Source organism: Lutra lutra, chromosome 8 (genome assembly GCF_902655055.1).
Source record: "Lutra lutra chromosome 8, mLutLut1.2, whole genome shotgun sequence".
Classification (NCBI taxonomy): domain Eukaryota; kingdom Metazoa; phylum Chordata; class Mammalia; order Carnivora; family Mustelidae; genus Lutra; species Lutra lutra.
In genome coordinates, this window is record NC_062285.1 from 43,365,288 (window position 1) to 43,389,616 (window position 24,329).

Here is a 24,329-nt window from a genome sequence, read left to right on the forward strand (position 1 = left end):
GATTTTACAGATTCCAGCAAAATATAAGAGACAAAGTCACTTTGGAAAAGCTGTATATTCTAGGAGGGAAGTCCTTAAGATATGCCTGAATCAAAAGAAAATGGAATTAAACTAATGTTATGTTTTGGATGCCAAAAATGGATCCTAAATGTGTTGTTATATTCTCCAGTTATTCAACTAATTACAGTCATGAGAAATCTATTTCTATTTATTGATGTTTACTCTTGTACCAGATACTCCTATTGTTCTAATCTCTCCTCATTTACTACTGATTACTTCAAATTGGACTCTGAATCTGAATGGAAATGGAAGTAAGACAAAACAAAGAGGCAGGGCTGCCTGGGTGGCTCAGTGGTTTAAGCCTCTGCCTTCAGCTCAGGTCCTGATCTCGGGGTTCTGGGATCAAGTCCCACATCGTGCTCTCTGCTAGGCAGGGAGCCTGCCTCCTCCTCTCTCTCTCTCTCTCTCTGTCTCTCTCTCTCTCTACTTGTGATCTCTCTCTCTGTCAAATAAATAAAATCTTTAAAAAAAAAAAAAAAAGAGGCAACCCATGGAATGGGAGAAGATATTTGCAAATGACACTACAGACAAAGGGCTGATCCAAGGTCTATAAAGAACTCCTCAAACTCAACACTCAAAAAATAGATAATCACCTCAAAAAATGGGCAGAAGACATGAACAGACACTTCTCCAAAGACACATGAAAAAAATGTTCATCATCATTAGCCACCAGGGAAATTCAAATCAAGACCACATTGAAATACCACCTTACACAGTTAGAATGGCCAAAATTAACAAGACAGGAAACAACATGTGTTGGAGAGGATGTGGAGAAAGGGAAACCCTCTTACACTATTGGTGGGAATGCAAGCTGGTGCAGCCACTTTGGAAAACAGTGTGGAGATTCCTTAAGAAATTAAAAATAGCTACTTTATGACCCTGCAATTGCACTACGGGGTATTTACCCCAAAGATACAGATGTAGTGAAAAGAAGGGCCATCTGTACCCCCATGTTCATAGCAGTAATGGCCACAATCGCCAAACCATGGAAAGAGCCAAAATGCTCTTCAACAGATGAATGGATAAAGAAGATATGGTCCATATATACAATGGAATATTATGCCTGCATCGGAAAGGATGAATACCCAACTTTTGTATCAACATGGACGGGACTGGAAGAGATTATGCTGAGTGAAATAAGTCAAGCAGAGAGAGTCAATTATCATACGATTTTATTTACTTGTGGAGCATAAGGAATAACATGGAGGAGATTAGGAGAAGGAAAGGAAAAGTGAATTGGGGAAAATCAGAGGGGGAGATGAACCATGAGAAACTGTGGACTCTGAGAAACAAACTGAGGGTTTTAGAGGGGAAGGGGGTGGGGGGTTAGGTGAGCCCGTTTGTGGGTATTAAGGAGGGCCCATATTGCATGGAGCACTGGGTGTGGTGCATAAACAATGAATCTTGGAACACTGAAAAAATAAAATAAAATGAAATGTTAATTTTAAAAAAGGAAATGGAAGTAAGAAAGAAATTCTCCTATGCTCTTTTCTATCTACCTTTCAATTTTGATTTCTCTCTGGTGCATGTCAGCTTCATGTGGTACTCTGGTAACTTGAACACTCTTGCTTCTCTCCTGCAGCGTAGAATGTTGTGATGAGTTACTGTCAAAGGGGAAAAGAGTTAGTTTTATTTTCCTATATAATCACTTACTTAGGGAAATGGGAGCTGGTCACTCTGGTCCCTCTCTTCTCCTAAGAGTTAAGGTAACTAACCCTTATTCTTATTACCCAGTTCCTCTGTTCCAGCCCCAGGTGAATAGGTTGAAAAGAATTGTCAAAAATTAATATTTTATTATCATATTATCCATTTTGTGGTTTATGGGAGTAGTTCTGCAAACCTTTACATGTATATGCTTTTAAGCATATTTTTCTATCAGAATCTGTTTTAGAGTGGAGATTTTTAGAGAATACTGGGATAGTTCTGCCAAGTACTATCAGCCAGATACATTCTCTTATCTTTAAATATTTTTACTTTGAGGGAAACCTGGGTGGCTCAGTCGGTTGAGCATCTAACTCTTGATTTTGGCTCAGGTCATAGTCTCAGGGTTGTGAAATCAAACCCCACATTGGGCTCTGTGCTGTGCATGGAGCCTGTTTAAGATATTCTCTCTCTCTCTGTCTCTCTTTCTCTCTCTCCCACCACCCCTTGCCCATCCCATTCAGACACTCACTCTCCCTTTCTCTCTTCCCAAAATAAATAATAAATAAATAAATAAATAAATAAATATTTTTACTTTGAAACATAATCAAGTGCAAAGAAGTGAAAAACACAAATGTACAGTTTATCAAATTATTATAAAGTGAACACTCCAGGTAACAACAATCTGGCTTAAGAAACACAACATTGCCAATACCTCAGGTGGCCTTCACATCCCAAATACAATCCACTTCCTCTTTCTTAAGGGTAACTATACCATGGCTTTTAAACCAATCATTCTGTGCTTTGCTTCAAATTTTACTCCTTGATAACATATCCCTAAACCCTACAGATCAGATTTGCCTGCTTTTGAACGTCATATAAATAAAATGATAAAATATGCATTCTTTTGGTTCTGTCTTTTGCTCAGTGTTATTTCTGAAATTTATTTTTATTGTTACATACAACTATAATCCATTCATTTATATTACTATAATGTGATCTACTGTCTTAATGCACTAAAACGTATAGCCTTCTTCTGGTGGACATTTGCTTTGCTTCCAGTGTTTGACTATTATGAATGATACCATTCTGAGCATTTTTGACCATGCATCCTAGAGCACATGAGCATACATTTCTGTAGGCTATGTGCCTAGGAGTGGAATTGCTGGTAATAAAATATGCATATTGCCAATATGATAGTGGCAAAGTTTTCCAAAGTGGTTGTACTGCTCTATGCTCCCATAAGCAGCAGTTCATGGGAGTTTCAGTTGCTCCACATCATCATCAATACTTAATAGCACTAGAATTTTTAATTATTGCCATCCTGGTATGTTTGCAATGGTATCTCATTTTGTGAGTTGAATTTTCATTTCCCTGAAAACTAATGAGCTTGACATTTTTTATGTGTTCATTAAACATTTCAATTTTTCTTTTCTATAGTGCCTATTCAAAATTTTGCCTATTTTTCTGCTGTATTGTCAGGACTTTTTCCTATTGTCTTGAAAGAATTGTTTATATATACTGTACATTAATTTTTTATCAATTATATGCATTACAAACACCTTCTATGGCTGCTTTGTTTCTTGGTATTTTTGTTGTACATTAATTCTTACTTTAATGTAGTATAATTGGTCAATATTTTCTTCACTGGCTAGCATATTTTATGACTTAAGAAATCATTCCCTGACTTGAGGATATGAATATATTCTCCATTTATCTTCTAAAAAGCATTATTGATTTGCTTTTCACATTTGGCCAATAATTCATGTCAGGTTGGTTTTATACATGATATACAGGGAACAGATTTCATTTTTTGAATGAAGATAATCAATGGTCTTAATTGATTGAACAAAATTGTCCTTTCCCTATACCTGCAGTATCCCCTTCTGTTTTATATAAACAGTTCATATATGCAGGATCTATAACTAAGCTTTCTATTCCTTTCCTCTGGTCTATTTGTCTGTACTTGCACCTATACTATATTATTGTAATTATAATAATTTTATACAAGGTCTTGCTACTAGAAAGAACAAATCTTTCAACTGTTCTTTTCAAAGCCAGACTACAGTCTATCTGAAAGTTGGTTTTTTGCTGGTTATTCTTTACTGATAAGATACAGCCCCTTATAATCTCAGTCAAAACTGGGGAATGATTTACTTCAGCCACCAACCTTCATAGGTCTAGAAAAGGGTTTAACTTCCATCATTCATTCCCTGACATAAGACAGCACCATCAAAGGACAAAAGGTTAAAAATGTAGCTCTGAATTTTAAATTCAAGACCCTGAAAAGCAGTATGGATTGAAATGTTGGGACGGGGAATCAAAATAACAAACGACTTAGAGGAACTTCATGAATGTTGTTTGGGGAAATTCACAGAGTTCCATTTCTGCTAATAACTTACCCAAACAGTTTGCAATAAAACAAGCACTGAGAACTGAGATGTAAAAAACAGCAATGGCCCAAGAGATCATCTGGGAATGCTGGCCTCTGACTAGGGCAAAAGGAAAGATAAATACATTGTCTTCTCTGCCACAAGAACTGAGGAAGATATTCTACTGAGAAGTAAGCTAAATATGAGCTCATCCACAATATTTTAGATCTGGAGGAGAGCTTAAAGATTTCCTCCTGAATAAATCAGTTTTAGAATTTACTGGTAAAAACATACATACATACATACATAAAAATATAACATTTTTTTAATGGAAAGGCTTTTTATAAGACAGAAAACTCAAAGATCATTAAAAAATTGATAATTTGGCTCCATAAAGATTAAAACTTCTATATGACACAAATAATGTTAAAACACAAGGGACATATGAAAGAAAATTTTGTCACAATATTAATGTCTAGACTGTATAGAGATTTCAAAAAGCAACTTAAAAACTGAGCAAAAGTTTGACCAGGAAATTTGCTGAAAATTTAGTTTGCTGAAATTATGAATGATCATTAAACAGAAAAGTATGCTCAAAGAAATGCAAACTAAAATATTATGGTATAATTTTTCACATATGAGATTTTTAAAAGAAAATAGAAAATATATAGTATCAGCAAGACTGAGGAAAAATAAACTCTCTTGGTGTTAGCATATAGTTTATGCTAAACTATAAATTAGAAAGCTTTTAGACAGACCAAGTTAGCAACACTTATCAACTTCTATGTGCATCATATTTACCACAACAATATCAATTCTAGAGTTCTATCATGTAGAAAAATTGAACTTATTTCTATGAAAGGATATTCATTGCAGTACTTGTAGAAATATATAATTTTAAAATTAATAATTAAAATTAAAATAATTAAAATTAATGTTTTACTTCACCTCATCACTCTACCATGGCAAACTTCAATGGGACCACAGTGTACCCTGGTCCTGAAACACAGCTTTTTATGTAACAATATGTCTTGGAGACTTTTTCTGTCAACACCTACTAATATATAGGATTATTTGAATCACTGCAAAATTCCATCACAGAGATTCACCATCATTTGGAATCTGTACTATTGGTAATATACAAGCAAGTATTGGTTTCTGGTGTTTTTTCTGTTTCTAAAAGTACTGCAATGAATATCCTTTCATAGAAATAATAATATTTGTTCTATTTCTCAAAAATATTGTTTAATATTCTTGTAATACAAATACATTGTGACCCTTAAGTACAGCATAAAATGGGATAAAGTCAGAGCCTTAGGTAAACTGTGAACTTTAGTTGGTGCATTGTGTCTATCTTCCTTCCTCCTCTTACCTTTAAAAGAATCTTCCCAAATTGCTCTCTTTCTTTCCATCTTATTTTTCTTTTGCATAATTTATCTCATCTTGGCCCAATGTATGTTTCACAAAGAAGTTTCTCTTACCCAACATACTTGAGTTTATCTATGACCTTTATCCTCACCAAAGTCATTGTCATTTCCTCTAACTCCTCCTCCTCATCATCTTCAATCTTCAGAACTATAATTACCATTAATTTATATTTTTAAATCTTAGTCATAATTACATTTGTTTCTTTAAAACTGAGAGAAGAGAATGTACTCACGTTTATTTTGAGGTTCTTCTTGCTCCATTGTGGGTTAATTCTCTTCCTGTCCGGTGGTTGGGAGAATGAGAAGCCTCTTCTGATTTTGCCCCAAGTGTATATTTCTGTGGGTAAGGAGTATACCCTCAGAAATACTTGAGATTGAACATTAATCTTACTTATTCTGGTAAGATCAGAAAGTTCTCCACATAAAAGACAAGTCGAAAGAAGAAGTCTTTTCAAAGACAAGTTTCCTTTGATTCACTCTAAGAAACAGAGCAAAGACGAAAGGAAATTGGGAAAGCAACACCCAAAAACAGCCAGTAGAAATTTCCATGAAGTATGTTGAGATCACTAGATTAGTGTGTCATGTGAAATTTCTCAATTTGTTTTTATTCATTCAAACAAAAAGTTTAGCAATGGCTTAAAAGAATAATCATTATGCTTAATAAAAATTTAATACACATTCCTTCATCTTTCTTTCTTTCTTTCTTCTTCTTTTTTTTTTAGGGAGGGGTGTTATATTTTCAAATTACATGTTACATGCTTGAGGTAAATTATGCCTTAAAAATGTCTCTAAGCTGAGTAAGTTGTATGCAAGATGACAAAAGATAATGCCAGTAATGAGCTAAAGCTTTTTTAAAAAAAGATTTTATTAATTTATTTGAAAGAGCACAGAGGGAAAGTGAAAGGGAGAAGGTGGCTCCCTTCTGAGCACAGAGCCCAAGGTGAGGCTCAGTCCCAAGACCCTGGGATCATGACCTCAGCCAAAGGCAGACGACTGAGCCAGGCGCCCCTGAACTAAAGCTTTTAATGTACACAATGTATGTATACTGTATGTAAAGACACAGTAACTTCTGTTTTGGGGTTGAGAAAGGGATGGTGGAGCTGTTGATTAAATCCCCAAATCTTCCTAGATGAGAGAAAATAAGCTTATTAAGGCAATGGAAAAGGAAATGTAACATTCTGTGGTAAAGACATCATCAGGTTCCTGTCTTCTTTTATAGTGCCATCATGGACTGAATGTTGTGTCCTACAGCCATGCTGGCATTGTGATCTCTAGAGTCCCAGCCTCTAGAACTGTGAGATAAAAATTCCTGTTGTTTAAGCCACTAATCTATGGTATTTTGCTACAGCAGCCTGAGATCACAAAAACAAGTATCCAGCAGCTTAGAGATCCTTCTTAAATTCTAGCTTCCAAAATATGGCCCTTCACCTGCCTTCTTCCTTAAGCTACAATATTATTTTAAGTATATATACACACACATATGTACACACACATACATATTTGGTGATCTTGAATGAAATACTACTATGTTAAGTTGGAAGTGGGAGGAAGTAAAATTATAGATTTGACAACACATATATTTTTCAACACTGTCACAACCAAAGTATTTCCACAGCAACAATATTACTTACCCACAAACTCTCAAAGCGACCCTAGAAACTACATCTTTATCTAAAGTAATATGTATTCTTTATTAAAAGGATATAGGAATCTTAGAGGATATATAAATCCCACCTAGAACAGGAAAAAATAAACTACACCTGGCACATTCTGTGTTCCCAGAAAACAAACATGATTTCAAATACTTGAGAGAAACTCTGCTCTAGAAAGTTTACAGAGCCAAATGAAAAGATGCGTCTAAGGTGTCGTTAAGACGACAAAAAGACAGGGGTGCCCACCTGGTTCAGCTGGTAAAGTGTCTGACTCTTGATTTCAGCTTGGGTGATGACCTCAGGTTTATGGGACTGAGCCCTGCATTGGGCTCCATGCCCAGCAGTGAGTCTGCTGGAGATTCTCTCTCCCTCTACCTCCACATGCTCTCTCTCTCTCTCTCTAAAATAAATAAATACATATTTTTGTAAAAATAGCTATAGCTTCAACAACTTGTTAATGGATGGAGACACAATAAAAATGTAAATGTTGACATCAAAAATGTACAAAGAGAGAGAGTAAAAGATGGAGTTTTGGCATGCAAGCAAAGTTAAATTGTTATCAGCATAAAATAGACTTATTTTTACAAGATGTTTGATGTAAACCTCATGGGATCACAAAGTAAAAATCTAAAATAGATACACTTAGATAAAGAGAAAGGAAACAAAGCATACCACTACAGAAAATCATTGATTGCAAAGGAAGGCATAAAGGGGGAGAGGAGGCGGAATGGAACAACGAAACACTAGAAAATAATAAGATGGCATTAGCAAGTTCTTGCCTATCAATAATTACTCTTATTGGACAATAGATTAATGGATTGAATGCTCTAATCAAAGGCACAGAGTGGCTGGATGGTTAAAAAAACAAGACCCAACTATAAGACACTCACCTCAGCTCTAAACATATACAGAGATTCAAAGTGAAGGGATAGCAAAAGATACTTCATGCAAGCAAAAACAAAAAAAAAAATCTATTCTAAAATAAGACAATATAAAATTTAAGTCTAAAATGGTAACAAGAGACAAAGATAGTTATTATGTAATGGTAAAATGCCACTACATCAAGAAAATAAATCAAACAAATATATACACACACATCAGAGCATCTATAATATTTCAAGAAAATATAAACAGACCTAAAGAGAGAAATAGAAAATAATCCAATAATAAGGGAGCTCAATTCCTCACTTTCAACAACAAATAGATTGTTGAGACAGAACATCAATAAGGAAACAATGGACTTGAAACAAACTAGACTAAATGAACCCAACAGGCATATCCAAAACATTCCATCCAATAGCAGTAGAGTATATATTCTTCTCAAGTGCAAATAGAGTATTTTTCAGGATAAATCACATGATATTCACAAAACAAATTAAAGTTTAAGAAGACTGAAATTATACCAAGTACCTTTTCTAAACACAATGAAACTAGAAATCAATAACAAGAGGAAAGCTGGGGGAAAAAACATAAATATGGAGAGATTAAACAACATTCTCCTGAATGGGTCAACAAAGAAATCAAAAGGGAGAGGCGCCTAGGTGGCTCAGTTGGTTAAGTGACTCTTGATTTCTGCTTAGTCATGATCTCAAGCTTGTGAGATCAAGCCTGGTGTCAGGTCCAAGCTGGGAGTGGAACCTTCTTAAGATTCTTTCTCTTCCTCTCCCTCTGCCTACCTACCCAACAAGTTGCATGCACACATGTGTGCATGTGCTTTCTCGCTCTCTCTCTAAAAAAAAAGAAAAGAAAAAAAAAAGGAAAAATCTAATTTAAACAAATGAAAGTGAAAGCACAACATTTCAAAACTTATGGGAGACTGCAAAGGCAGTTTTTTTTTTAATATTTCATTTATTTATTCAAGAGAGAGGGAGAGAAAGAGAGCACAAGCAGGGAGAGCAGCAGAGGGAGAAGCAGAATCCCCACTGAGCAGGGAACCCAAAGAGGGGCTCAATCCCCGGATCTAGGGATCATGACCTGAGCCAAAAGTAGACACAACCGACCAGGTGCCCCTAAAGGCAGTTCTAGGAGGGAAGTTTATAGTGATTCCTGACTACCTCAAGAAACAAAAAGTAGCTTGAAGACCCCAATTTACACCTCATGGAACTAGTAAAAGAACAAACCAAGCCCAATTAGCAGAAAGGAATTAACAAAGACCAGACAAATACATGAAATAAAGACTGAGCAGGGGCACCTTGGGGGACCCAGTTGGTTAAGTTTGACTCTTGATCTCAGCTCAAGTCTTGATCTCAGGTTCATGAGTTTGAGCCCCACATTGGGCTCCATGACCAAAAATATAAAATATCATTAAAACTGAGAGCTGACATTTTTAGATTAAAAAAAAAAAATCAATGGGGTACCTGGGTGGCTCAGTCATTAAGCATCTGCCTTCGGCACAGGTCATGATCCTAGGGTCCAAGGATTCAGCCCCATGTGGGGCTTCCCCACTCTGTGGGAAGCATGCTTCTCCCTCTCCCACTCCTCCTGCTTATGTTTCCTCTTTCACTGTCTATCTCTCTCTCTGTCAAATAAATAAATAAAATCTTTTTTAAAAAATCAACAAACTTTTAGCTGGAGTAACACAGAAATTCAGAGAATACTAAAATAAATGAAACCAGAAACTAAAGAGGAGACCCTATAACTGATATCACAGAAATATAAAGGATCATGAGAGACTACTATGAAAAATTATACACCAACAAGCTGGATAACCTGGAAGAAATAAGTTCTTAGAAACATGGAATCCATGAAGACTGAAACGTGAAGAAATGGGGCACCTGCTTGACTCAGTTGGTTGGGCATCTGCCTTTGGCTCAGGTCATGATCCCAGGATCCTGGGATTGTAGCCTGCATCAGGCTGCTCAGCAGGGAGCCTGCTTCTCCCTCTCCTTTTGTCCCTCCCCTTTGCTTATGCTCTCTCTCTCAGACAAATAATATCTTTTAAAAAATGAATAGAAAATCTGAACAGATCACTTTTAAGTAAAGAGATTGAATCAGTAATAAAAAAGATCTCTCAACAAAGAAAAGCCAAGGACCAGAAGGTTTCACTAGTGAATTATTCCAAACACTTAAAGAATTAATGGCAATCCTGAAACCTTTTCAAAAAACTGAAAAGGAGGAAATACTCCCCAAATTCATTTTATGAGGATAGCATTACTCTGATACCACAGCCAGATAAGGATACTATGAGAAAAGAAAATTATAGCCCATTATTGTTAATGAATATAGATACAAAAATACTCAACAAAATATAGCAAACCAAACTAACAGCACATTTTAAAAAATCATTCACCATGATTAAATGGGAATAACACCTGAGATATAAGGATGGTTCAACATATGTAAATCAATAAATGTAATATACCATATTAATAGAATAAAAGATAAAAATCATATGATCATCTCAATAGATGCAGGAAAGGCATCGACAAAGTACAACAGACTCCATGGTGAATAGGTGAAAGTTCTTTCTCTAAGATCAGAACCAGACAAAAGTGCCCACTCTGACCACTTCTATTTGGCATAGCACTAGAAGCATTAGCCAGAGCAATCAGGGAAGAAAAAGAAATGAAAGTCATCCAAACAGCAAAGGAAGAAGTAAAATTGCTTTTGTTTGCATATATGATACCATATAAAAAAGAAAAATCCCAAGCACTCCATCAAAAAACTTTTGGAACTAATCAACATATTCAATAAAGTTGCAGGATACAATTATCATACAGAGAATCATTTTGTTTCTATAGGCCACCAACAAAACATCAGAAAAAGAAATAAAGAAAACAAATCCATTCACGATAGCATCAAAAACACTAAAATAATTAGGAATAAATCTAACAAAGAGGCAAAATAACTGCACTGAAAACTACAAGATTTTGATTAAAAAAAAATAAGAAGGATACAAACAAATGGAAAGATACCCTGTGTTCATGGATCAGGAACATTAACATTGTTAAAATGTCTATACTACCCAAAACCATCTATAAATTCAATGCAATCCTTATCAAAATCCCAATGACATTTTTCACAAAAATTTTAAAAAATAAATATTTTTAAGGGGCGCCTGGGTGGCTCAGCGGGTTAAGCCACTGCCTTCGGCTCAGGTCATGATCTCAGGGTCCTGGGATGGAGTCCCGCATCGGGCTCTCTGCTCAGCGGAGAACCTGCTTCCTCCTCTCTCTCTGCCTGCCTCTCTGCCTGCTTGTGATCTCTCTCTGTCAAATAAATAAATAAATAAATAAATAAAATCTTTAAAAATAAAATAAAATTTGTATGGCACAAGAAAAGACTCTAAACAGTGAAAGCAACCCTGGAAAAAAGAAAAAAACTGGAACACAACATTTCTTGATTTCAAATTATACTACAAAGCTATAGTAATGAAAACAGCATGCATAAAAATAGATACATAGATCAGTGGAGCACAATTGGAAACCCAGAAACTCTTGCATATATAGTCAACAAATATTTTTTTAAATATATTTTATTTATTTGACACAGAGCATGAGCAGGGGAGCGGGGAGGGCAGATTCCTGCTGAGCAGGGAGCCTGATGCGGGGCTCAACCCCAGGACCCTGGGATCATGACCTGAGCCGAAGGCAGAGGCTTTAACCCACTGAGCCACCCAGGTGCCCCGGTCAACAAATATTTGACAAGGGAGCCAACAATACTCAAAGGAGATTCAATAGTCCCTTCAAAATGGTGTTGGAAAGTGGATAACCACAAGTGGAAGAATGTGGTTCTTACCCTTATCTTACACCACTAATAAGAAAGAAAAAAACCTCAAAATAGATTAAAGACTTTAAGAAGACCTGAAACTATAAAACTCCAAGAAAAAAACATAGGGATAAAACTCCCTGACATTGGTGTCAGCAATAATTTCCTGGGTATGAGAGCAAAAGCACAGCAGCAAAAGCAAAAATAAACAAGCCCACTTACATCAAATTTAAAACCTTTCTAGTCAGGCACCTGGGGGCTCAGTTGATTAAGCAACTGCCTTCAGCTCAGGTCATGATCCCAGGGTCCTGGGATGAGTCCTGCATCTGGATCCCTGTAGGGAACCTGCTTCTCCCTCTCCCTCTGCTTGCTGCTCCCCCTGCTTGTGCTCTCTCTCTCTCTCTCTCTCTCTGTCAAAATAAATAAATAAAATCTTTTTTAAAAATAAAAATAAATAAATGAATGAATGAATAAGTAAATAAATAAATAAATAAAAGCTTTCTGCTTTCTAAGAAAGCACTTATAAAACACATATCTGGGTAAGGAATTAATACCTAAAAAATATAAAGAATTAATACAACTCAATACCAAAAAACCCCTAATAACCCAATTTAAAAATAGGCAGAGGAACTGAATAATCTCCAAAGACACACAGAGAGCCATGAAAAGGTGCTCGACATCACTAATTATCAGGGAAATGCAAATCAAAAGCACAGTGGGGAAAAAAAAGCACAATGAGATATCACCTCAAGCCTGTTATAATTAAGGTTATATCAAGAAGACGAGAGATAACAACTATTGACAAGGATATGAAGAAAAGGGAACCCTAGTGCACCGTTGGTAAGAATGCAATTTGTACAGCCCCTACGGAAAAGTGTGGAGGTTCCTCAAAGAACTATAAATAGACCCATGATATGATCCAGTAATACCACTTCTGGTTTCATATATATTAGAATATTGTAGGGATGTCTGCACTACCATATTCATTGCAGCATTATTCGCAATAGCCAAGATACAGAAACAACCTAAGTGTCCATCAACAGATGATGGATAAGGAAGATATGGCATAAATATACAATGGAATATTATTCAAACATGAGAAAGAAGTAAATCCTGCCATTTGCAACCATTTGGATGGACACTGAGGGCATTAGGCTAAGTGAAATAAGTCAGGTAGAGAAAGAAAAATACTGTATGACATCACTTATGTGTGGAATCAAAAAATGACAAATTAAGGAACAGAGAGTAGAGGCATGGTTACTAAGGGTTGGGAGTGGGGGAAATGGGGAGATATTGGTCAAATGGTACAAACTTCCAGTTGTGAGATTAATAGTCTAATATACAGCATGGTGATTATCACTAATAATATTGTATATACTTGAATGTTACTAAAAAATAGATTTTAAACATTTTTGCCACACAAAAGACAGGCAAATATGTGACAGGATGAAGGTGGTAGCTCATACTACAGTAGTAATCATTTTGCTATTTATAAATGCATCCAATCAATACACTGTATACCTTAAAATTATATAATGTTATATGCCAACTATATCTCAATGAAACTGAGGGGAAAATGTTGTATCCATACAACAGAATGCTATTTGGCAATAAAAAGGAATGAAATACTGCTATATGCTACAATATGGATGAATCTCAAAAACATTATGCTGGTCCTTGGCAAGATGGTGGAGGAGTGTGGTCTCTGTTTCAACTGGTCTCCTGAATTTAGCTAGACATCTACCAAGCCACTCTGAACACCCACAAAATCAGCCTGAGATGTAAGATTATATGTCTGGATCTCTACGGGGGCAGAGGGTCATCAGTCCTGAGGTATGAAGGATGGAGTTGGGATTGCATGGACAGATGTTGGAGGATAAACAGAGCGGGGAGTGGACCACCAGAAGCTAGCCACTGGAAAGTAATACCTCAGTGCAAAAGTGTCCTATGCTGGAGACCAGGGATAGCTTGCAGAGCAGTGGCAGTAGGAAAGGAAGGAACTGATAACAGGGTTCAAACAGAACACAGGGGCTTAAGGGGAAAATACTAGGATCAGGCGGCTACAGGCACAGATCTAAGCCTGCAGATTGGGTGGGGGGGAGCAGCCACCACCACCACTGGCCTGGGCCCACCCAGACTGGGATCACTTGTGGTTTTGGAGGCACAGGGGGCAGAGACAATTGGGGGCTGGGGTCTATTGCTGAGAGGATTGCTGGGGGCATACACCACCTGTGGGAAGCTGCAGTTTTCAGTGGCACTTACAGAGGGGGAGACTGTGTGTTCTGGAGGATTCAGAGAGGAGAGGACTATGGTTTCTCTCCTCTGTGGTGGAAGTCTAGGTATGGACATTTTCATATGCTCTGACCCTCCCAAAAGCTGCTAAAAGCCACCAGAGAACAAAAGCCCCCAAAAAATTTCCATGGAGTCCAGCCCCTTGAGAGGGAGCAGGGCAACTCCACCCAAGCAGGACTGACTGAAAAACAATGTGTCAGGCCCCTCCCCCAGAAGACAAGCTGGAAGAACAAGAGGACAACAACCACAGAGTCCCCATGAAACGGTAAAACCCCAAAACCAGGGGGAAATAGTATATTAAGTTTCTGGTGTTGCCTCACGGCCTGTGTATTTCTTAGATACAACGCTTCTTCTTTTTAGTTCTTTCTCATGTTTCCTCCTCCTCCTCCTCTCCCTCCTCCTCCTCCCCTTCTTCTTCTTCTTCTTCTTCTTCTTCTTCTTCTTCTTCTTCTTCTTCTTCTTCTTCTTCTTCTTTCTTCTCCTTCTTCTTCACCTATTTATCATTTCAACTAGATGTTTAATACAACATATTCCATGGTAACTTTTTAACGTGAACTTTTCCACACATGTACTTTTTTTATCTTATTCTTTTTTTATGTATATACAGATAAAATTTTCAATGTAGTCCTTTTTTTCCATATTCAATACTACCTTTATATATATATACACCAGTTTTAATTTCGCTGTATTGCTGTGAAGTAGTATTCTCTAACAAAGAGAACAAAATACACCCAGGAAGAACTAAACACCCTACCTCACCCACATCGAGGGATTAAAGGTCCCTTCCCTTCACCACCCCCCTTTTTTGTAGTTTTTTTGTTTATTTGTTTTTGTTTTTGTACTTTGTAAATCTTATTCTTGGGTTTCATTTTGGCTGGGGTTTTTTTGTTTGTTTGTTTTTGTTTTGTTTTGTTTTGGTGGTGGCTTCTGATTGCTCTGAACTTTCCCAGGGTGCTCCTTGCCTGGATTGTGGTTGATATTTTTGACTGCACATCCCCTCAACCATAACTGAAATGACTAGGAGGAGGAACTCCCAACAAATGAAAAAAACAGAGACAATGGCCTCTCCCACAGACCTAATAGATATAAGACATCAGAAATACACTTCAGGGTAATAGTTATGAAGAGAATAGTTAGGATGGAGAAAACCATAAACAAGAACATAGACTCTCTACAGGCAGAAATGAGAGCTAATCAGACTGAACTTAAAAATGCTATAAATGAGAAGCTGTGTAAACTAGATATTCTAACAGCTAGGGCAAACAAGGCAGAAGAGTGAATTAGTGATCTAGAAGACAAACTGATAAGAAGGAGCAGGAGGAACCCTGAACAAACACCTTAAAAACCATGAGAACAGAATTAGAGAAATAGATGATGCCATAAAATGTTCCAATGTCAGAATTATTGGGATCACTAAGTGGATGAAGAGAGGGAGGAGACTAAAAGATATACTTGAGTAAATCATAGCTGAGAACTTCCCCAATCTGGGGAATGAAACAAGCATTCCCATCACAGAGGCAGAGAGGACCCCTCCCAAGATCAAGGAGAACAGACCAATGCCCCGGCATGTAATAGTAAAACTTGCAAATATTAGAACCAAGGAAACCATCTTAAGAGCAGTTAGGGGGAAGATATTCCTTATATACAGAGGTAAGAACATCAAAATAACATAAGACCTGTCCACAGAGACCTGGCAAGACAGAAAGGGCTGGCAAGACTATTCATGGTACTAAATGAGAATAACATGTAACCAAGAATACTTTATCCGGCAAGGCTCTCATTCAGAATGGATGGAGAGATAAGAGCTTCCAGGACTGGCAGAAACTGAAAAGATACATTACCACTAAGCCGGCACTGTAAGAAATATTAAGGGGAAGTTCTACAAAAGGAGAAAGACCCCAAGAGTGATATAGAACAGAAATTTACAGATACAATCTATAGAAACAAGGACTTCACAGGTAATATGATGACAATAAAATCATATCTTTCAATAATCACTTTCAACATGAATGGCCTAAATGCTCCCATGAAACAACACAGGGTTGCAGATTGGATAAAAAGACAGGACCCATCCATATGCTGTCTACAAGAGACTCATTTTGAACCTAAAGGTACATCCAGACTGAAAATGAAGAGATGGAGAACCATTTTTCATGCCAACGGACCTCAACAATTGCTGGAGTAGCAATTCTCATATCAGACAAATTAGACTGTAAGCTAAAGACTGTAGTTAAAAATACAGAAGGACACTATATAATTCTTAAAGGGTCTATCCAACAGGAGGATCTAACAACTGTAAATATCTATGCCCCCAACATGGGAGCAGCCAACTGCATAAGCCAACTGTTAACCAAAATAAAAAGACATATTGATAATAACCCATTAATAGTAGATCTCAACACTCCACTCTCAGTGATAGATCATCTAAGCAGAAAATCAACAAAGAAACAAGAGCTTTGAATGACACACTGGACGAGATGGACCTCATAGATATATACAGAACATTACACCCTAAAAAAGCAGAATACTCATTCTTCTCAAGCGCACATGGAACTTCCTCTAGAATAGACCACATATTGGGTCACAAATCAGGTCTCAACTGATACCAAAAGATTGAGATTCTACCCTGCATATTCTCAGACCACAATGCTTTGAAACTGGAACTCAATCACAAGAAAAAAAAACTGGAAGAAATTCAAACACTTGGAAGCTAAAGATCATCCTGGTTAAGAATCCTTGGGTCAACCAGGATATCAAAGAAGAACTTAAACAATTCATGGAAGCCAATGAAAATGAAAACACATCGGTCCAATACCTATGGGATACTGCAAAGGCAGTCCTAATGGGGACCACAAAGGTGGTCCTAAAGGGGAAATACATAGTTATCCAAGCCTCACTCAAAAATAACAGAAAAATCCTGAATTCACCAACTAACTTTTCACTTTAAAGAACTCAAAACAACAACAACAACAATAAAGGAAGCATAAGCCACGCATGAGAAGAGAAATAATTAAGATTAGAGCAGAGTTTAATTAATCAGAAACCAGAAATACAGTAGAGCAGATCAATGAAACTAGAAGCTGGTTCTTTTAAAGAATTAGTAAGATCGATAAACTCGCCAGACTTACCTGAAAGAAAAGAGAAAGGACCCAAATAATTAATAAAATTATGAATGAAAGGGGAGATATCATGACTAATACCAAGGAAATAGAAACAATTATCAGAAATTATCAACAACAACTATATGCTGATAAATTAAACAACCTGGAAGAAATAGATGCATTCCTGGAAACCTATAAACTACCAAGACTGAAACAGGATGACTAATAATCAGTAACTGTATTGAAGCAGTGATCAAAAACCTCCCAAAAAAACAAGAGTCCAGGACCTGATGTATTCCCTGGGTAATTCTACCAAACATTCAAAGAAGAAATAACACCTAGTCTTCTGAAGTTGTTTCAAAAAATAGAAATAGAAGGAAAACTTCCAGTCTCATTCTGTAAGACCAGAATTACCTTGATCCCCAAACCAGGCAAAGACCCCAACAAAAGGAGAATTTTGGACCAAGATCTCTGAAGAATAGGGGTGCCAAAATTCTCAACAATAGGATCCAACAGTACATTAAAAGGATTATCCATCACAACCAGGTTGGATTTATCCTTGGGATGCAAGGGTGGTTCAACATTCACAAATCAATCAATGTGATAGATCACATCAATAAGAGGAGAGAGAAGAACCATATGTTTCTCTCAATTGATGCAGAAAAAGCATTTGACAAAATACAGCATCCTTCCCTGATTAAAACTCTTCAAGGTGTAGGGATAAAAGGAACATTCCTCAATTTCATACAAACCATCTATGAAAAGCCCAGAGCAAATATCATTCTCAATGGGGAAAAGCTGAGAGCCTTTCCCTTAAGATCAGAAACATGACAAGGATGCCCACTCTCACCACTGTTGTTCAACATAGTACTAGAAGTCCTAGCAACAGCAATCAAACAACAAAAAGAAATAAAAGGTATTCAAATTGGCAAAGCAGAAGTCAAACTCTCTCTCTTCACAGATGACATGATACTTTATGTGGAAAACCCAAAAGACTCCACCCCCAAATTACTAGAACTCATACAGCAATTCAGTAATGTGGCAGGATATAAAAATCAATGTGCAGAAATCAGCTGCTATCCTATTATACTAACAATGTAATTGTAGAATGAGAAATTAGGGAATTGATTCTGTTTACAATAGCACCAAAAACCATAAGATACCTTGGAATAAACCTAACCAAAGAAGTAAAGGATCTGTACTCAAGGAACTACAGAACACTCATGAAAAAAACTGAGGAAGACACAAAAAGATGGAAAAGCATTCCATGTTCAAGGATCAGAAGAATAAACATTGTTAAAATGTCTATGCTGCCCAGAGCAATCTGTACATTCAACGCCATCCTGATCAAAATACCAATAGCATTTTTCAAAGAGCTGAAACAAACAATCCTAAAATTTGTGTGGAACCAGAAAAGACCCCAAATTACCAAGGAAATGTTGAATAAAAGAAACAAAACTGGGATCATCACGTTGCCTGATTTCAAGCTGTATTTTAAACCTATAATCACCAAGACAGCATCATGGTACTGGCATAAAAACAGACACATAGATCAAGGGAACAGAACAGAGAGCCCAGATATGGACCCTCAACTCTATGGTCAAATAATCTTCAGCAAAGCAGGAAAAAATATCCAACGGAAAAAAGACAGTCTCTTCAATAAATGGTGCTGGGAAAATTGGACAGCTATATACAGAAGAATGAAACTCAACCATTCCCTTACACCATACACAAAGATAAACTCTAAATGTATGAAAGACCTCAATGTGAGACAGGAATCCATTAAAATCCTAGGGGAAAACATAGGCGGTAACCTCTTCCACATCAGCCACAGCAACTTCTTTCAAGACACGTCTCCGAAGGCAAGGGAATCAAAAGCAAAAATGAACTTTTGGGACTTCATTGAGATAAAAAGCTTCTGCACAGCAAAGGGAACAGTCAGCAAAACAAAGAGGCAACCCAGGAAATGGGAGAAGATATTTGCAAATGACACTACAGATAAAGGGCTGACATCCAAGATCTGTAAAGAACTTCTCAAACTCAACATCCAAAAAACAAATAAAGTCAAAAAAATCAAGTAAAAAAATAGGCAGAAGACATGAACAAACATTTCTCCAAAGAAGAAATACAAATGGTTAACAGACACATGAAAAAAATATTCATCATCATCAGCCATCAGGAAAATTCAAATCAAGACCACATTGAGATACCACCTTACACCAGTTAGAATGACAAAAATTGGCAAGGCAAGAAACAATAAATGCTGGAGAGGATGTGGAGAAAGGGGAACCCTCTTACACTGTTGGTGGGAATGCAAGTTGGTGCAGCCACTTTGAAAAACAGGGTGGAGGTTCCCAAAAAATTAAAAATAGAGCTACCTTAGATCCAGCAATTGCACTACTGGGTATTTACCCCGAAGATACAGATGTAGTGAAAATAAGGACCACATGCACCCCAATATTCATAGTAGCAATGTCCATAATAGCCAAACTGTGGAAAGAGCAGAGGTGCCCTTCAACAGATGAAGGATAATGAAGATGTGGTCCATACATACAATGGAATACTACTCAGCCATGAGAAAGGATGAACACCCAACTTTTGCATCAACATGGATGGAACTGGAGGAGATTATGCTAAGTGAAATAAGTCAAGCAGAGAAATTCAATTATCCTATGGTTTCACTCATATGTGGACCATAAGGAGTAGCATAGAGGACACTAGAAGAAGGAAGAGGAAAATGAAGGGGAGGAAATCAGAGGGGGAGACAATCCATGAGATACTATGGACTCCAGGAAACAAACTGAGGGTTTTAGAGTGGAGGGGGATGGGGGGATGGGTTAGCCCGGTGATGGCTGTTAAGGAGGGCACATACTGCATGGAGCACTGGGTGTTACACACAAACAATGAATCATGGAACCCTACTTCAAAACCTAATAATGTGCTATATGATGACTAACATAACATAATAAAAAAAATTATGCTAAGTTAAAGGATTCAGTTATGACAGACCACATATTGTGTGATTCCATTTATACGAAGTGTCCAGGATAGGCAAATTCATAAATACAGAAAGTAAATTAGTGGTTGCCTAGGGCAGGGGGTGGTGGTATAGATTTTGGAGTAATGATTAAGTGGTGTCAGGTGTTTTTTGGGGTAATGATATGTTCTAAAATTGACTGTGAAGAAAGTTGAACAAATCTGTGAATATGCAAAAAAGACACTGATCGGTGTACTTTAAATGACTGAATTATATGGTATGTAAACTATACCTCAAGAAGGCTCTTAAGAAAAAAAAATTTACTCTACATCTGAATGTCTATCAACAAATAAATAAAATGTGCCAGATTTATAAATGAAATATTATTTATAAAAAAAAGGTAAAAAATACTGACATATACAAAAACCTCAATGAAACTCAGAAACATTATGCTAAGAGAAAGAAGTCAGACACAAAAGAACACATATTAATAATTTTTGAAATGAAATATTCACAAAAGACAAATCCATAGAGGTAGTGAGGAAATCAGTGGTTTCCTAGGACCAGGAGTGGGAATGGGGAGTGACTGTAAATAAGCACAAGGAATCTTTTTGGAGTGATGGAAAAGTTCTATATCTATATTGTGGAGATAGTTTTATAACTCCATAAATTTACTAAAAATCATTGAAATACATACTTTAAGCATGGTATACAAAGTGTACCACATTAAAGTTGTCTTAATATAACAACAATTACAACTTTAAATGGAATAGACTAAATTATCCAACCAAAAGACATAGAGCAGGTGAATGGATAAAACAAAATTACATGCTTCCTCTAGGAGACTCCATCTTTAAGGACACTCACAGTCTTAAAGTAAAGAGATGGAAAAAGGTATTTCATACAAATGGAAATGGAAAGAGAGCAGGTTGTAGCTATACTTGCACAAAATAGAATTTATGACAAAGACTATAATAAGAGACAACAAAAGTCAAAGTGATAAAAGGGTCAAATCAACAAGAGGATATATATTTGTAAATATTTATGCAACCAACATAGGATCACCTAAATATATAAGGTAAATATTAACAGACCTGGAGGGAGAAATAGGCAGCAGTACAATGTCCCTTCAATGTCCCACTTTTCACAGCAGATGGATCACACAGAGAGAAGATCACTAAGGAAACACTGGACTTAAATGGCACATGGACCTAACACACATGTACAGAACTCCATCCAAGAACAGCATGATACACATTCTTCCCAAGTGTACATGGAACATTCTCTGGGAGAGGTCACATGTCAGGCTACTACACAGTCTTACTAAATTTAAGTAGATTGAAATCATATTAAAAGTAGATTGAAATCATAATAAAATCATATTTTCTGGCCACAGTGGTATAAATCTAGAAATTAATTGCAATAAAAAACCTGGAAAATTCACAAACTATGAGGTTAAACAACATGCTCCTGTGTGCATACATACTATTCATTGAGTCACTCTGTATCTTTTGATTGGGGAGTATAGTCCATTTCATTTAAAGAAATCATTATTATTATTTGATTATGGTATACTTGACATACCATAAAATAATGTTTTAATCAATGGGTCAAAAAAGAAATTAAAAAAAAGAAATCAAACTGGAAATCAAAATATGTCTTGAAACAAATGAAAATGGAAATACAAAAAAAGAAATACAACATACAAAAACCCATGGGATGCAACAAAAGCAGTTTTAATAGGGAAGTTCATAGCAATAAACACCTACATGATCAAAAAATATTATTTCTTTAAAGTAAAAACAAGAACCAAAAAAAGGGCAAACATCCTTTAAAAAGTGATATGATGGGGCACCTCGGTGGCTCAGTCAGTTGTGTCCAACTCTTGGTTTCAACTGAGGTCATGATCTCAGGGTTCTGAGATTGAGCCCCATAACTGGCTCTGCACTTACTGGAGAGTCTACTTGGGATTTTCTCTCTTCCTTTCCCTCTGCCCCTCCTGCTGCTTGCACTCTAAATAAATAAATAAATAAATAAAATTACCTTTTTTAAAAAAGTGATATGAAAATCAAACTAGGCTACTAAAATCATTACGATGTTGGTTAGACAACTGTTCCAAATAAGCAAACCAACGTGTAGCAGCCAGGCTCAGAAATGGAGAGGAGTCTGTGGAAGGCAAGCCTGAAAGGTTTGTTAGAGTGAGGGATCCAGAATAATCTGCTATTCAAAACTTCACAGTGCATTATTGCAAAGCTTATTAGTTGAGAAAATTCTGAGTTGTGTATTCTTTTGGGTTGTACAATCCCCTCCACACTACAGGTTTTGGTGTTTGCCATTTTCACTTTTATGGCTTTTGTCACACTGTCCCACAGTATCTCACAGATGAATTATTGCTCTAGAGTGAAAGAGACATTTCAACCTCAAATCTTGCATCAAAACTTAGCAAAGAAGTAGGTCTTTGCCTTCAAAGTGTTTGGACTCATCCTGATGATGGAACCTGGAAAAGATATATAGGAAATAAACATAACAGGGCAATTCCTGATGAAGAAACCAAGGCCAGGAAGCTGATGGAAATAAAAACAAATCAATTAATTGGTCGCAAATATTTGGAAAGTATCTACTATGTGCTAAGCACTTTGTAGTTTGTGGGAATACAACAGGGAACATTGTCTTTCACTAATTCCACAGTGTACCTATTGTGTACCAGGGACTTTTCTAGGCATTGGGGAAAAGGCCATGGGCAAAATAGGTCCAAACTACCCATCTTCCTAATGCAGACACTGTATTAGGGAAAAAAATATTTTCAACAAATGCTTATATATTTAATGAATACTACCCAGAAAGAATTAGTGAATAATAATGAAGAAAAATGGGAGCACATAACCCAGTCTGGAGCTAGAGTAGGGTTTCTGAGGAAGGAAAGCAGGCTTCTGGAGGAAGGGATGACTTAGAAGATGAGTAGGAGCTGTTTGTCCTGCCACATCCCACAAGTACCAGGAGATTTAGAGAAAATACAAGGTTGCATGGTTAGTAAATGACTCACTAACTAGATGAAACAGGGTCCCTTTCAAATGTAACAGAGACTCAGTATTTTATAAGAAATTTCATTCATTCTTTGTTTTAAAATAATAATAATAATTAACTTGCTTACTCACCATCCAATCAAGTAAGTACTATTATTTCCCCCTTTATAAATAACATATCCAAGTCTCTGAAAAGTTAAAAATTTGTCTGAGCTCCTGCATAGAGTATGCTAGAATTGGAATTCATATCTAGGTAATATGGCACTCTAGCCCATATGGTTAACCACTAGGTTATAGTCCTCTAAGAAAAGAAAGACATCTTATCAGATAAAAAGCCACTAACAGAATAAATATAAGCTGCCACAATTTTTTTAAAAAGACTAACAAGAAAAAGGAACATGTTTAGTATGGAGGGAAGACTGGACTATGCTAAGGGAAAAAAAGGAGTTTGTGCAAGAGGCAGAGAAAGGAAAGATATACACCAACAACAATGTGAGGAAACCAACATAGACAAACAGGATGGAAAATAAAGCAACAATCCAATGACTCAATGGGAACCCACAGTTTCCTCTTTGGTTCAGCAAGTGAAGAGCCCTAAACTGGGACAATATGTTTCTCAGAGGTCAGACAGGCCAGAGTAAACCAGAAATGGTTATGAGTGAGTATGTCTAAACCAACATTAAAGCTCTGCTTCTCTTCCCACAAATGCTGTGGACACAGTCTTGAAGCGAGACTGTAGTCAAAGACATTAACCAAAGAACTTCGGTCAAGTAGTGTAGACAGCACCCATACTTCCAGACTATTGACTGGGTCTATGTACAGAAGATGAAATCTGTAGAAAACAGAGAATAGACACTTAGACCTGTATTTCTTTTACAGTCGAGGGTATACTTAACTTTCATTTTAAGGTTATAGCTGATCTCCCAAACCACCATATTATTAGATTCCATCCTAATCTTTCACAGATTGTCATTTTCCTACTTCTTATAATCTGCTATACCATGTTTATTATTTATGTTGTTTTTCATTTGCCAATAATAGAAAGAAACCTTCTAAAACCACTGAAAAAAAAAAAAA

The 24,329-nt window shown here is 36.6% G+C and overlaps 1 protein-coding gene across 3 annotated transcripts in view; it reads right to left on the bottom strand.

The window, feature by feature from the left end:
• LOC125107042 (C-type lectin domain family 4 member D-like) overlaps window positions 1-24,329 on the bottom strand; it is an 80,783-nt gene that overhangs the window by 3,398 nt on the left and 53,056 nt on the right. Inside the window, exons 1-4 of one of the 3 annotated variants that reach the window (XM_047741643.1) lie at window positions 7,399-7,438; window positions 5,734-5,837; window positions 4,104-4,193; window positions 1,560-1,664 (exon numbers count right to left, since the gene is read on the bottom strand). In XM_047741643.1, coding sequence (XP_047597599.1) covers window positions 1,560-1,664; window positions 4,104-4,193; window positions 5,734-5,761 — 223 coding nt within the window. In that variant the 5' untranslated portion in view covers window positions 5,762-5,837; window positions 7,399-7,438. Of the gene's footprint in view, window positions 1-1,559; window positions 1,665-4,103; window positions 4,194-5,733; window positions 5,838-7,398; window positions 7,439-24,329 lie in introns of those variants that run through there. The other 2 variants (XM_047741642.1, XM_047741645.1) reach the window with 2 other exon arrangements.